The sequence below is a fragment of the Pararge aegeria genome, chromosome 7 (genome assembly GCF_905163445.1).
Source record: "Pararge aegeria chromosome 7, ilParAegt1.1, whole genome shotgun sequence".
NCBI lineage: Eukaryota > Metazoa > Arthropoda > Insecta > Lepidoptera > Nymphalidae > Pararge > Pararge aegeria.
Window position 1 is genome coordinate 15176464 of NC_053186.1, and position 12784 is coordinate 15189247.

General features: G+C 37.4%; 1 protein-coding gene across 2 annotated transcripts in view; it reads left to right on the top strand.

Moving 5' to 3' along the window:
- LOC120624947 (protein goliath) overlaps positions 1-12784 on the top strand; it is a 131561-nt gene that overhangs the window by 107012 nt on the left and 11765 nt on the right. The window contains exons 5-11 of one of the 2 annotated variants that reach the window (XM_039891785.1): positions 3694-3826; positions 5859-5885; positions 8022-8139; positions 8666-8737; positions 10650-10732; positions 11116-11212; positions 12488-12580. In XM_039891785.1, the coding sequence (XP_039747719.1) occupies positions 3694-3826; positions 5859-5885; positions 8022-8139; positions 8666-8737; positions 10650-10732; positions 11116-11212; positions 12488-12580 (623 nt within the window). The remainder of the gene's footprint in view (positions 1-3693; positions 3827-5858; positions 5886-8021; positions 8140-8665; positions 8738-10649; positions 10733-11115; positions 11213-12487; positions 12581-12784) is intronic. The other variant, XM_039891786.1, reaches the window with a different exon arrangement.

The following is a 12784-nucleotide window of genomic DNA, read 5'->3' on the forward strand; positions in this document are numbered from 1 at the left end:
GAGCGTATTCGAGTAAAGAGCTCTATAGATATCGACAAGTTATACGGTTATATTGGTTTGTAAATAATATTTTTTTTTATATAATAAATTAATTAAATAAATAAACAAATATACTACGACTAGTCCCAAAGTAAGCGTAGCTTGTGTTATGGGGACTGAGATAACTGATGAATAATTTTTATGTATAATACACATAAATACTTATAATATATAGATAAACACCCAGACACTGAAAAACATTCATGTTCATCACATAAATATTGTCCAGTTGTGGGAATCGAACCCACGGCCTTGGACTCAGAAAGCAGTGTCACTGCCCACTGCGCCAGTCGGCCGTCAAATTAATATACCGATAAATTTAAAACGTTTATTATTCTTTGCCAAGCTTAAAAAATATTAATTATTTTAATGTAAAATTTTGTATTACATGTGTTCACTGCATATGTAAGGTACATATTATTGTTTCCATGGTATCTAGAACAAAATGTGTAATGTATTCTATCTCATTCTCTCGCCGACTTGATTTTATATATTTATATGTCTGTTTCTTTATCGTGAAGCATTTGCGTTTCATCGACTTTAAAATCGCAACAGTAGCCTTAGTACAAAATTTGCTCGCTAGCAATCGAGTCGAGAATTAAACTCTTTATCGTCAATGTAAAATGGTCCTATAGCTACTCGTCTTAGAGTCGCAAATCCTGTACTTCTGATTTTTATAAACAAACGTCCTGTCAAAAGCCCGAGGTAAAGCAAGTTGGTAAATTTGATGTTTAAAACAAAGCGAATACCATCTATTTTTCTCGAATTTTTTCGACACAAGAAAACTACTCTTCGATTGCGAGCGAGCACGTCTTATGCTAAGGCTACAGTTTTAGAGAAGTCTTACATATAAAAAATTGCGTTAGATATTCCTTTTAATGAGGAAGGTTAAAGAGTCAGTAACTTAGGTCACAGATAGTTTATAAATACATTAAACCTTACGCTAAACCTGGTTACGTGATTCCTCGCAAACCAATTATCGTGATGAATAAGTTATCTTAGCCAGTCATAATTGGTACTTGTTGTAATATCGTAATACATTTAGATAACAAGATAGCATTGTGTAATAACGCATTGTTTTGGGTGATCTACACAATTCATAACAATACATGTAAATAAAATTGAAATGTCTGTCTGCGATTTCAAATTTACTGCTCTTTTAGTACTAACACCATCTACTGCGATCGCAAACCCTTCTGCCCAGCGTGGTGATAATGGGAAACCCTCCTATCTGGAGAGGCTTTTAGTCCAGAAGTGGACAGTTATAGGCTTTTGATGATGAAGCTAGTATCATTATTTAATTTGGCTTTTTGAAGCTCGATTCCGGTTCACGTGTGAATTAGCAGCGCTAATTTCGGCAAGAATTCGTGAATTCCGGTTCAAGTGACGAACACAGGGTTTTTGACTAGACTTTTGACTTATTCTTAATACCGTATATGTTCTTATTTCTATAGCGATAGACGAGATAATGCGTTGATTCATTTTCTCCTGGTGTGCTAGCCCAACAGGGTACATATAACGCACGTAAGTATCACAAATTAGCAAGATCCTCCTCCTATAGGAGTTAATCGAAAATTTTAAGGTACCTAAACACACACTCGCAAAAGTCCCTAATATATTGTAATTATAAAAAAAATTCGTTGATACTTTTAATATTATTGCTTTAAACGAGTATAGTACACTGTGGCCTCCTACCATCCCCGTAGGACTTAGCTAGATGTAATCGAGGCAGTAGCCTAAAAGGAATTTTACCATGGAGGGGAATGAGTTTTCTATACTCAAAACGCGGGAGACGCGAAGAGTCGCGCGTAAGGTGCTAGTGCTAATTGATTTGTAACTTGTCCTTAATGCCTAGTTATGTCAACGACACAACTAATCTCTGAATCAATATTTAGATTTTAAAAACCTTGATGGTTTTGCGGTCAACAAGCTCAACGATTCGATTCCCGTAACGGAATGGGTTATTTTCTCATTAATACCGTGGGTAGGACTTCGACTTCACTTTCGGGGGGGAAGAGTTCGAATCCCACAACGCACCTCAACTTTTCTAAGTTATGTGCGTTTTGAGCAATTAAAATATCACGTAGAGATACTCCTAGTATAGCTCTCTCCATCGCCCGCTGAGTGACTCTAAGCCTAAATAGTTTAGAACTAAACATGATTTCGTTAAATTCGATTATTATTTTTAACCTTCAGATAAGTTAATTCTTATCAGTTAAGCAAGTATTAGTAAATGACAAATCATTCAATATTATTGAAATGTCTGTGATAAAAAATGTTGCATTACGATTTTGAAACATTTTTAAACGATCCTATTTTACCTGCTAGCGGATATCCGCGACTCTGCCGCGAGAGTTTTACGCCGGATTTTGCAGACAAGTATCACAAATAAGCAAGAACCTCCTTGTAAATGACTTAATGGAAATGTTTAAGGTACACAAACACACTCGCAAAAGTTCATAAAATAATGTTTTCTAAATAAAGGCCTTATATATTGCTTTAAATGATGGTAAATCCACTGTGGCCTCGCACAGTCCCCGTAGGACTTAGCTAGATGTAATCGAGGCAGTAGTCTAAAAAGTTTTCTTCCTAACTAAAACTAAAACAATCAATCGAATTTCTTTATCTCACGGGATATCATAATTACTATGAAGACGAATAGCAGCAGCGCAATGGTAAGTGCTACGCGGTCTTACGTGGGTTCGATGCCCGCAAAAATATAGGAATTTAAACTGACTGAATTTTCTTTGGTGGGAGGCTTTGGTCGTGGCCACCACCCTACCAATAAACACGGCCCGCCACGCGATTACGTATATAAATAAAGTACGACAATACACACATAGCCATCTGGACCCAAAGTCAGCGTAGCTTGTGTTATGGGTACTAAGATAACTGATGAATAGTTTTATGAATAATATAAATAAATACTTATAATATATACAGATAAACACCACTGAAAAACTGTTTCGTTAACTTAAAACTAAAGCCAGGAGGGTTCAAACGAGCCCTGGTCTACAAAAGAGCCCACAAAAAAACTTAGCCAGGTTTTTTTTTGTTATCACCATCTCACAGTCGAGTTAATATTTAGCTATGAGGTTAGAGCAATTCATACCCAAGCTTTTTTATCATACATGTTGCCCTTAATATTTAATTTTTTAATTTAATTTTTTTTTTCTTTCTTTTTTTTAACTTATATAACTTTCGCTTAGTTTATTATTAAATTTAAATATTAAAATGTGGTCAGTGGATGGCTACGCATTTCTGTGGCGTCACCCTGTACAAGGTGCCAACTGAAAATCAGCGTTGAACGTCCCACTGGCGCATGCAGCACAATGCTGACCTGGCACCTTTTTACTAGGTTGCCACACATAATGTGGTGTCGTTAACACCACGTTAATAGTGTGGTGTCGGTGGCGCAATGTAAAAAATACCTTTTTCTTTCTGTTCTTTCTTTTCTTTCTTTCTTTCTAATTTCCTTCTTTCTAATATTATAATTAAGTTTTTGAAGGCGCGTCAAGTCCACCAAACTTCACTTGACATGGCTGACTACTGCCTGCACCCTTTTCATTGCAGAAATCCCGTGTCTTGTTCTGAGCCGGTAATGAGATGATGAAGATGATGACGAGTACATATAATATAAATGAATGTTCCCAGGTAACATCAGCGCTGTATTCACGTACAAATGGAAGGGAGAGGAGATCACGCGGCTGGTGGACAACGGCACCAGGGTCATGATCGCAATCATCAAAGGGCGCACCTACACCCACATCAACAGCAACATCAACAAGTAAGTACCATGGGGAACGGGAAAAGGCGGAGGTCATTGCCCGTATTACCTCTAAAAATATGAAACGATAACAAAGAAAAAAAAAATTGGAAAATCCAAAAGTGCACGACTCATTAATAAAATAGCGATCCAATTATTTGTCAATAAATAACGAAAAAAAAACACATGAGTCGTGCAAAAAAAAACAGCTGTACTAGGAAAGTGTTAAAGTGTTTTCGGGTTTCACACATGACGGACAGGAAAATTTTTTGACCTATTTAGGTGTTTTTTTTCCAATTCTATTGCAGTAAATCAATTTTTTAAAAGTATGGAATTAATCTCCATTAAATTATCTCGACAATAGTATGTAAAATATCTTGATTCCGTGAACTAACAAGGCTATAATAATAAAAATAGCCGCCGAAATGAGGCGAAAAAAATTTTTAGTAAAGCACTCTCTGATGCTTCGCATCATGAGTCGTGCAATAAAGACAAATGACAAAAAGGGAAAAGCGAATAGCACAGGAATATAAAATAAAAATATTCATGTCTAGGCTTAAATAAATTACAGTAATATAAGTTCAAGCCGTTAACGGAGTGCTGAAAGTTATTCTGGGAGGTGCTGTAGGGTGATTACAACGTAGGCATAAATCTCGCGATCACTGCTGTCAAACGTCACTTTTCCATACAATAAATACAATAAATATACAAAAGTGTCCTTTGACAGCAGTGATAGCGATATTTACGTCTGTCACGAGATACGTAATAACCCTGGCAGGGACAATTTGGGATTCATAATCTCAGCATTTTCTCTGGTCTGGTCGACATCGACAATTAATGCGTGCCACCAAGCGATTACAGTTCCGGTACGATTTCGAGTAGGAACCGATTAGGGGTGTATGAGCGATTTCACAGAATTGTAGAGAGTAATATGGGATAATATTCCGAGAAAACAAACTGTACCGAGTTTTCAAAAAACTGAAATAATCATGGTACAAATCGCGGGCATGGTACAAATAGCCTAGGAATATTATTGCTATGTATTATAAATGGTATTTGGTTATTATATTATAAATGGTATTTTTTAACCCCCGACGCAAAAACGACGGTGGTTATATAAGTTTGACGTGTCTGTGTGTGCCTATGTGTATCTGTGTCTGTGTGTGGTATCCTATTTCCCAAACGGATGATTTATTTTGTTTTTTTTTAAAAGTTGAATAAGGCGGCTGTATTCTTCGCTTTCGCTTGTTTGATGAAACTCGATCCAAGATGGCTGCCACCACAAAATGGCGAATTAGATTTTTTTTCCCACATCTTCCATAATATTTTTGTCAAATGAATGGGCTTGACTATTGAATGTCGGGGGTTTTTATTTTTAATTTTCTAACGTACCTATTAATTTTATCGAAGTTTGTGTTTGTGTATTTGTATGTACCTATTTGTTTAACACGATGTCTTGTACCTTTGTTCTCTTTTATTTATTTCTGTTTTGTTCTTGTGTGCAATAAAGTATTTTTAATTGATTGATGTCAAATCCTTTGCGATAATGCGTTGCAGCAGCGCAACTGTAATCCTGTACCAGAACGCCCTATTTAAACTCATACAAATTATGTATGGTGCGACTGCAACTATGTAACCGCGCAGTTTGTCAGCGCTGCGTTCTGAAACAGCGCTGCTGCAAGGTTGAAACCGCGCGGCTCTGTCTCAAACAAATCATATAACGCGAGACACCTTTAGCCTTACTACAAAATTTCCTCGCATGCAATCTAGATGTCGCTTCCTCTATACCGTCTAAGTAAAATGGATTTAATGTCACACGTTTTAGAGTCGCCAATCCTGCACTTCCTACAGAAGAGTTTAGTAAATTTGAGCTTAATTCTAATAGAAATAGGATCCATTTTACTCTGATGTTCATAAATTTCGATAATTGAAAACGACTTCTCGATCGCGAGACGTACATACTGTACTGTACTATTGGACAGAACCGCGTTGGAAAAATTTGATGCACCCTAATGTTTTCGTTTTGTTTTGCATCCTTACTCGTCGGGGTCAGCTCGAACGAGACGGGTACTTTTTACCCGTACGTACAGTGAACATTGAAGAACCGTAGATGCTAGAAACGGAATAGTGTTTAAGCTTCGAATCTTACTGCAATCTTCTCTATAGCATAATGAATGGCATGTGGCGGTGATGTGGCGCGGACATATTAACAATGTGACTTAAAATGGGTTGTGTCGTTGAGTAGGCGCGGTACACACACATTTACCGCAAATAATTTTTAAACAAAAAATGATACTTCGGTACTACGTGATGTCTTATACTTTAGGTATTGATAGTGTCTGAATATATATAGGTCTGAAATCAGAATGCTTAAGGTAACATCACACGGGCTGGGTTTTATTTAGTCCTGAGAGTTTTGTTGTACGTCGTGGAGTTTGTAAGTGGGTTTAGTAACAGCTATTTAATGATGTGGTAACACGGTAAAGGTGTTTTTAATGAAACCATAAACCTAGCGCGTTTGATGATATCATAAAACCAGTTTGGCCGTGAATGTAAATATCCGATCCTATATCGACATCAGAAGTGGGATCATATATCAGAGCCGATATAATTGTGCCTGCGCGATGTCTCCTCCATATGTAGCGTTCTAAATAGGCTGATGTACTAAATAGTATCGCTAGTGTATTAAAGTAATTATGTAGCATATTAAAAATGTACCTATGAGATTTCGTCATAACAATGACTAACGTATATTTTCAACTGCCGGGCACAGGTTTTTATATAAAGAACACCACTCTGTTCCAATGTGGTACTACGGGTTTTAATAATATGGGTCTATATTAATATCTAATAATAACCGGGATCGACAACTCAACGTGCTAAAACTTGGCGTGTTAAACTTAAAGCCAGTGGGTAGTTATGGACAGCAACAATTTCTGGGCTTGCACATTGACAAATAACCTAATAACTTAGATTTATTTACTCGAACCGGAAATCGAACGCAGGACCCCATGATCCGTACACCAACCAAAAAGGCAGTTGAGATTCGCATGCTCGCAAGTATCAAAACACTTGCTACTAATTTAAGTCTTGTATTCTTTTCTACTAATAATAATGACAGCTTTCGCTAGGAGCGCTTGTATTAGATTTATTGAACACGATTTTTTTTTGGTAATTAGGAATATAAGGTTCATATACTAAAAAGAAAATCCCGCCCGGATTCTGTGTGCTTACTGCTTTATAAGTCGTCTTTTTAAGGCAAATAAATTGAACAGAATTAATATAAATTATTAAAATCTAAATGCATTGTACCTAATCGAAAATTAATCTAAATCATGTTTGTATGTTTGTTGATTTGATTTTAATGCACGACTCGTACGCTGAAGCGATCTAGTCAAAAGAGGTTTTAATATCCGAGTATAGAACCTGAAAACTGTACGCCATTTTTTTTCTTTTTCAAAATGGCGGACATGCATTTTACTTGTGATAAAATCTTGGTAAACTTACTCGGAAACCTGTTACTTTAGACGACAAATCTTATAAGCTTAAAACTTGTTGTGCCAGAAATTGTTAGTGCCAAAATATAAAGCAGTTATCTAATAGGTAGGTTAAAATCTTTTTTTCTGGGACTGCGTCATTTTATCTGTACAAGAGGGTTATTAAAATAGTAAAATTTCAAACAACTTATGGTATTCATTAAAAATAACAATGAATTTGAAAGTATTGTAATATTATTTTCCTGTTTATTTCAATGACGTTTTATTTACTTAAAGATATTTATGACTACATTGTCTCTTGTAGAATGTTTTTGCAATAAATTCATCTCTTATCTGGAATTCAAAACCTAAGCTACTTTAAGCGACACCGGGACATTAACAATAGTTATTAGACGAGCTTTTTGTGATAGAGCTCGTCCGGGAAAGTATCTACAACAACTAAGTTTATTTCTGTCGCTGAGTGGCATTGCTGTGTTCTGGTCTGAAGGGCGTGGTTGCTGGTGTAACTACAGACACATTAACTACGCGTCAGGTTGACGGAAACATGGCAGCAGTTTGTAAGACGTTACGTTATGTGTTGCTATAAAACAAAACCGCCCACTTCAAATATGTAGTTTCCATTATATCGCTAAAAAATAATCATCTTTCGATATGTGAAAGATACTTACTAAGCTTGCGTTCATGTTATTAGCCGAAATAACCCGATGTTGTCGTTCCAGGACTTCGGTGCTGTTCGTGTCGATATCGTTCATCGTGCTCATGGTGATCTCGTTAGCGTGGCTCGTGTTCTACTATATACAACGGTTCAGATACATACACGCTAAGGACCGACTCTCGGTAAGTGGCAGCTCATTTTTAAGCAGAGTATTGGAAATTGTTTTTTTTTTAGCGCTTTGGACATTGGCCTTTTTCTTTGTTTTATTCTTTATTTATTTGGTACTTCTTAAGAAGAATAGGATTGTCAGCCCCTTCGTTCTCTATGCGAAAATTAATAACAATAATTCTTCGTATCTTATCTAAACTGTCATTAACCTTTATATGGGAATCATTTCCGTTACGGTTTTGGTTTGATATATTGACTCACATTTTGATACATTAACAAGAGAAACGGTTTCTTATTTAATTTCGCTAACTCAACAATAATTATTGACCGACCGGACTTAAAAGTCATCTTTTTAAAAAGATTTTTTAAAAAAAAACCTCCATTCTCGATTCCTCGATTGTACTGGTTACACAATCTAATGCGGTTTAGTTTATTTATATATATATATATATTTATATATGGCCTTTTCAAAAATCTTATCTTATGTTGTGGTTTAGTTATTGTGGATTAAATAAAATGTATTAAACGTTCGTTTTTCAGAAACGCTTATGCTGCGCTGCAAAGAAAGCGTTGTCCAAAATACCCGTGAAGAATTTGAAATCCGATGATAGGGTAAGTTATTTGATACGCACGAACTCATTTATTGCCCAGTCCCACCGCTGGGCAAACACAATCCTTATAAAGGAAACGTTCTCGGTATAAACTGGGTTTATAAATTGTCATTATAAATTCGGAACATTGACTAGATAGGCTCTCACAACAAATAATAAGGTAAGATATACATTATTTAGGAACTAATGAAATTTTGTTTGCTATACTTTAATAGAAACAATGACTACCCGTTGCGAGGCAATGCACGATAAAATAGTTAATAAAAATAATATTTCAAGATAAAATAGTAGGTACTCAACTGCTTAAGATGACTTATATGAACGGAAGTTATTTAAAGATCATCGTAAATAGCTACCAAAAATTAATTTAACCCGTATAGTACTTTAGATCATTAAAGTCAAAGAGAATTTAAACACTACTGTAGATTTCAATGCAATAGAGCCTGCTTCTCTATGAAATTGCATTTAGTGTTCGTATCCTCTCGGACGGTCATCCAAATACACAAGAACTGTCTTTGTTGATTTTAATTCATAGCGCAGTGTTTTCAAACTTTTTAATTATGTGATCCAGCTAGCTGCCCGATTCAGTTACTTTACCAACAATACGCCAACTCGTCGTCTTCATACAAAACGCATAATTTGATAGCGACAGTTGACAACTCGTCTCATATTTTGTATGGGTATATTAGATCGCCACCGCAACTGCTGGAATAGTTAGTGAATCGGGTGGCAGGACCTTAGTAAAACTAAACATGTTATACATCACAGAGATATACCTAAAAACGTTGATAGCCGGAAACGTTGAAACGTGATGTGACTTCACTTTTTTAACTTTTCAAAGTTTTGTGCAGTTTTTAAGCAGTTAAATATCACAACAGTGTAGGAAAACATCGTGAGGAAACCTGTATGCCTGAGAATTCTCCATAATGTTTTCAAAGGCGGGCGAAGCCCACCAAACCGCGTTTGGCCAGCGTGGTGGACTACGGCCTAAACCTCTACCATTGCGGAAGGAGACCCGTGCACTTTAGTTGGCCGGTAATCAGTAGCGTGCATAGAGGGAATGCATATGATCTGAAATGGAGATTTTCTACATTTTATATCATTTGCATACCCTGTATATACCCCCTGTATATGCAACCTTTACTTTTTACTTTTACTTTTACAACCTCGAGTGTCACGATTGGCCTAGGCTTTGTGACTCGTGTTTAAAAAAACTATAGTAAATAATTAAGGCGCATATCCAAATTAATATTATAAACGCGCAAACGCGTTGGCCTTCCTCTACGCCCTACCAAAGCAACCAATAAACTAGATTTTTGAGAGGCAGTTGAAAGTTAAGTTAATCCGATTATAAGAATGGGCCTCATAAGAAGGTTCAGAGTCACTCAGCGAGCGACGGAAAGAGCTATGTTAGGAGTATCTCTACGCGATCTAATCATAAATGAGGAGATCCGTAGAAGAACTATTTGCCGACATAGCTCAACGCGTCGCGAAGCTGAAGTGGAAATGGTCAGCTCGGAGAATCTATGGACGTTGGGTTTCCAAGGTGTTGGAGTGGCAACCTCGCACCGTTAAGTGCAGCGTTGGTCGACCCCCAACCAGGTGGACAGACGACATCTTACGAGTAGCGGGGAGCCGCTGGAGTTTGTAATTCCCTACAAAAGACCTATATAAATAAAGACTTATGTCCAGCAGTGGAGGTCAATCGGTTGATTTTATGATGACGATGAATATTAAAAAAAACTGATCCCACGGGATTTGTAAAAGTAAAGAAACACGGACGATGAACGCGGGCCACAGCGAGTAGGTTTACAAATATCGATACTGGAATAGAGAAGGCGGGGTCATGGCCGAGGTCGGCCATACAAATTGCATGCTTCCCCGTCCCATACAACACAATATGTATGTTTCAGGAAGTGCAAGGCGACGGCGAGTGCTGCGCGATCTGCATCGAGCCATACAAGGTGTCCGAGACGTTGCGCTCGCTTCCTTGTAGGTGAGTCATACAAGTATTGATTATTGTTATTTGTATTGTTTAACGTAGTGGTGTGCACAGCATGCAAGCACATAAGCACTGCTTACCCTAAATTTCGTACTGCACTACATAGTACAAAACCAAGTCGCTTGCCGCTGTCTTTATGAGCTTAGATCTTTGAAACTACGAAACGAAGTTTGATGCGGTTTTTTTAAGAGAGAGAGAGTGGTTCAAGAGGAAAGTTTATATGTATAATACATTTATTACATAGTAGAGAAATACTGATAATTTTAGAGGTTTGTAATGCGACTTTAAACACATTTTATTGCGCTCACATAGCAATGGCTGGTTTATGTATTACATGTACGCGTTGCTCGGTTAAAATATAAAAATATTTGTCCCAGGCACGATTTCCACAAGAACTGCATCGACCCCTGGCTGCTGGAACATCGGACGTGTCCCATGTGTAAGATGGACATACTAAAGTATTATGGATTTGTGGTGAGTGGTCTTCTTGTAAGGTAATATAAGCGGGCAGCGGCGTACTCAGTGTTACTGCTACCATCGACTGCGATCAGCAACCCGCTTGCTCAGCGTGGGGATTATGGGCAAATCCTCTCGTTGGGAGAGGCTTTTAGTCCAGCAGTGGAAGGTAATAGGGTTTTGATGATAATGATTTTCTTCTTCTATACTGGAAAACGCTGAGATCTGAAAAAAGTGTATGTGGAGGGAAAAAGAATGAGACCCAAACACACCACGCACACACGCTCCCACACACACACATACACACACGCACATATACACACACGCACATATACACACACGCACATACACGCACCACACACACACACACACACACACACATCTAATGAATATTGACATTATTAGCAAGATTGGTATATTTTCTAATAAAACTCAAATCAATAAATCAAACTGCAATCTAGCGATTCGCCACTACATGTGAAATGACAATATGAACATAATTTTGTATCGCTAGAATTTCCAAAATCACTGTACTTGATTTCAAACTAACAGGTAACAAAGGAACCATAGCAGATAGCTCTAATTTGTCTGTCAAGTGCGACACATTTACTCTTTGAGTACGAGCATGACATTCGACAAGCGTTTCCGCGGAAAATAATTTTGTTGATTATTTTTCCGACCCAAATATCGACCAATAGAATTGCACCATTCGACGTCACGTGGTACAACCTACATGGTATTATACTGATAATTTTTTGAAAATTTTCTCTGTTAGTTGCTATATATATTTTGCTATATTTATTCATTATGAAATTCTTATTTGTTAACTGTACATTTCCTCTCATGGTGCAATTCTATTGGCCGACATTTGGGACGGAAAAATAATCCCCCGAATACCACACGAGCTTCAAAATTATCTGGCATTTCCCTCAAGGTTCCCTGCAAACAAATAAAGTCGTCAAGTTTTTCAGGAAAAATCCCTCGCGCTTCGCGCTCGTGATTTTTTAAAAACTTGAATCCTTCATTTGTTTGCAACGAACCTATCGGGAAATACCCGATAATTTTGAAGCTCTTGTGGTATTATAAGTGATAATAATTTGCAACTTATCAACAAAACCTATATTTTCTGCAAAAATAAGATATCTTTCTGAAGCAGTAGACACTACATAACATGATAGATTAGTTTTTAAAATGTGTTTTTTATTTACAATCATGCCTATGCATCAGACATTGCATCAGAAATATTGCAATTTGGTCGCATTCTTAAATTAAACTGAAGCACTTATTTTCCAGTTCACGGGCAGTCAGGAGAGCATCTTACAGCTGGAGGTAGAGGAAGCGCGAAGCACCCTCAGTCCGGGCCGCAACCGACACCCGCTCACGCTGGTGAGCTACCATTTAACTTAGCTTCTATTTAACCTGTGCGTTAAGCTGAGGTTCAATCGCGAAACGAGTGATTCCGTTTAGCTCAAGGATAATTTCCATAGGTGAGGCTCAACTGCGAAAGAGTCTAGTGATGCGGGCCGAATAGGTTAAGCGGCTTCGCTATCTCATCCAGTCGGATGCTCGTTTCGAGCGGAGCGAAGTGTC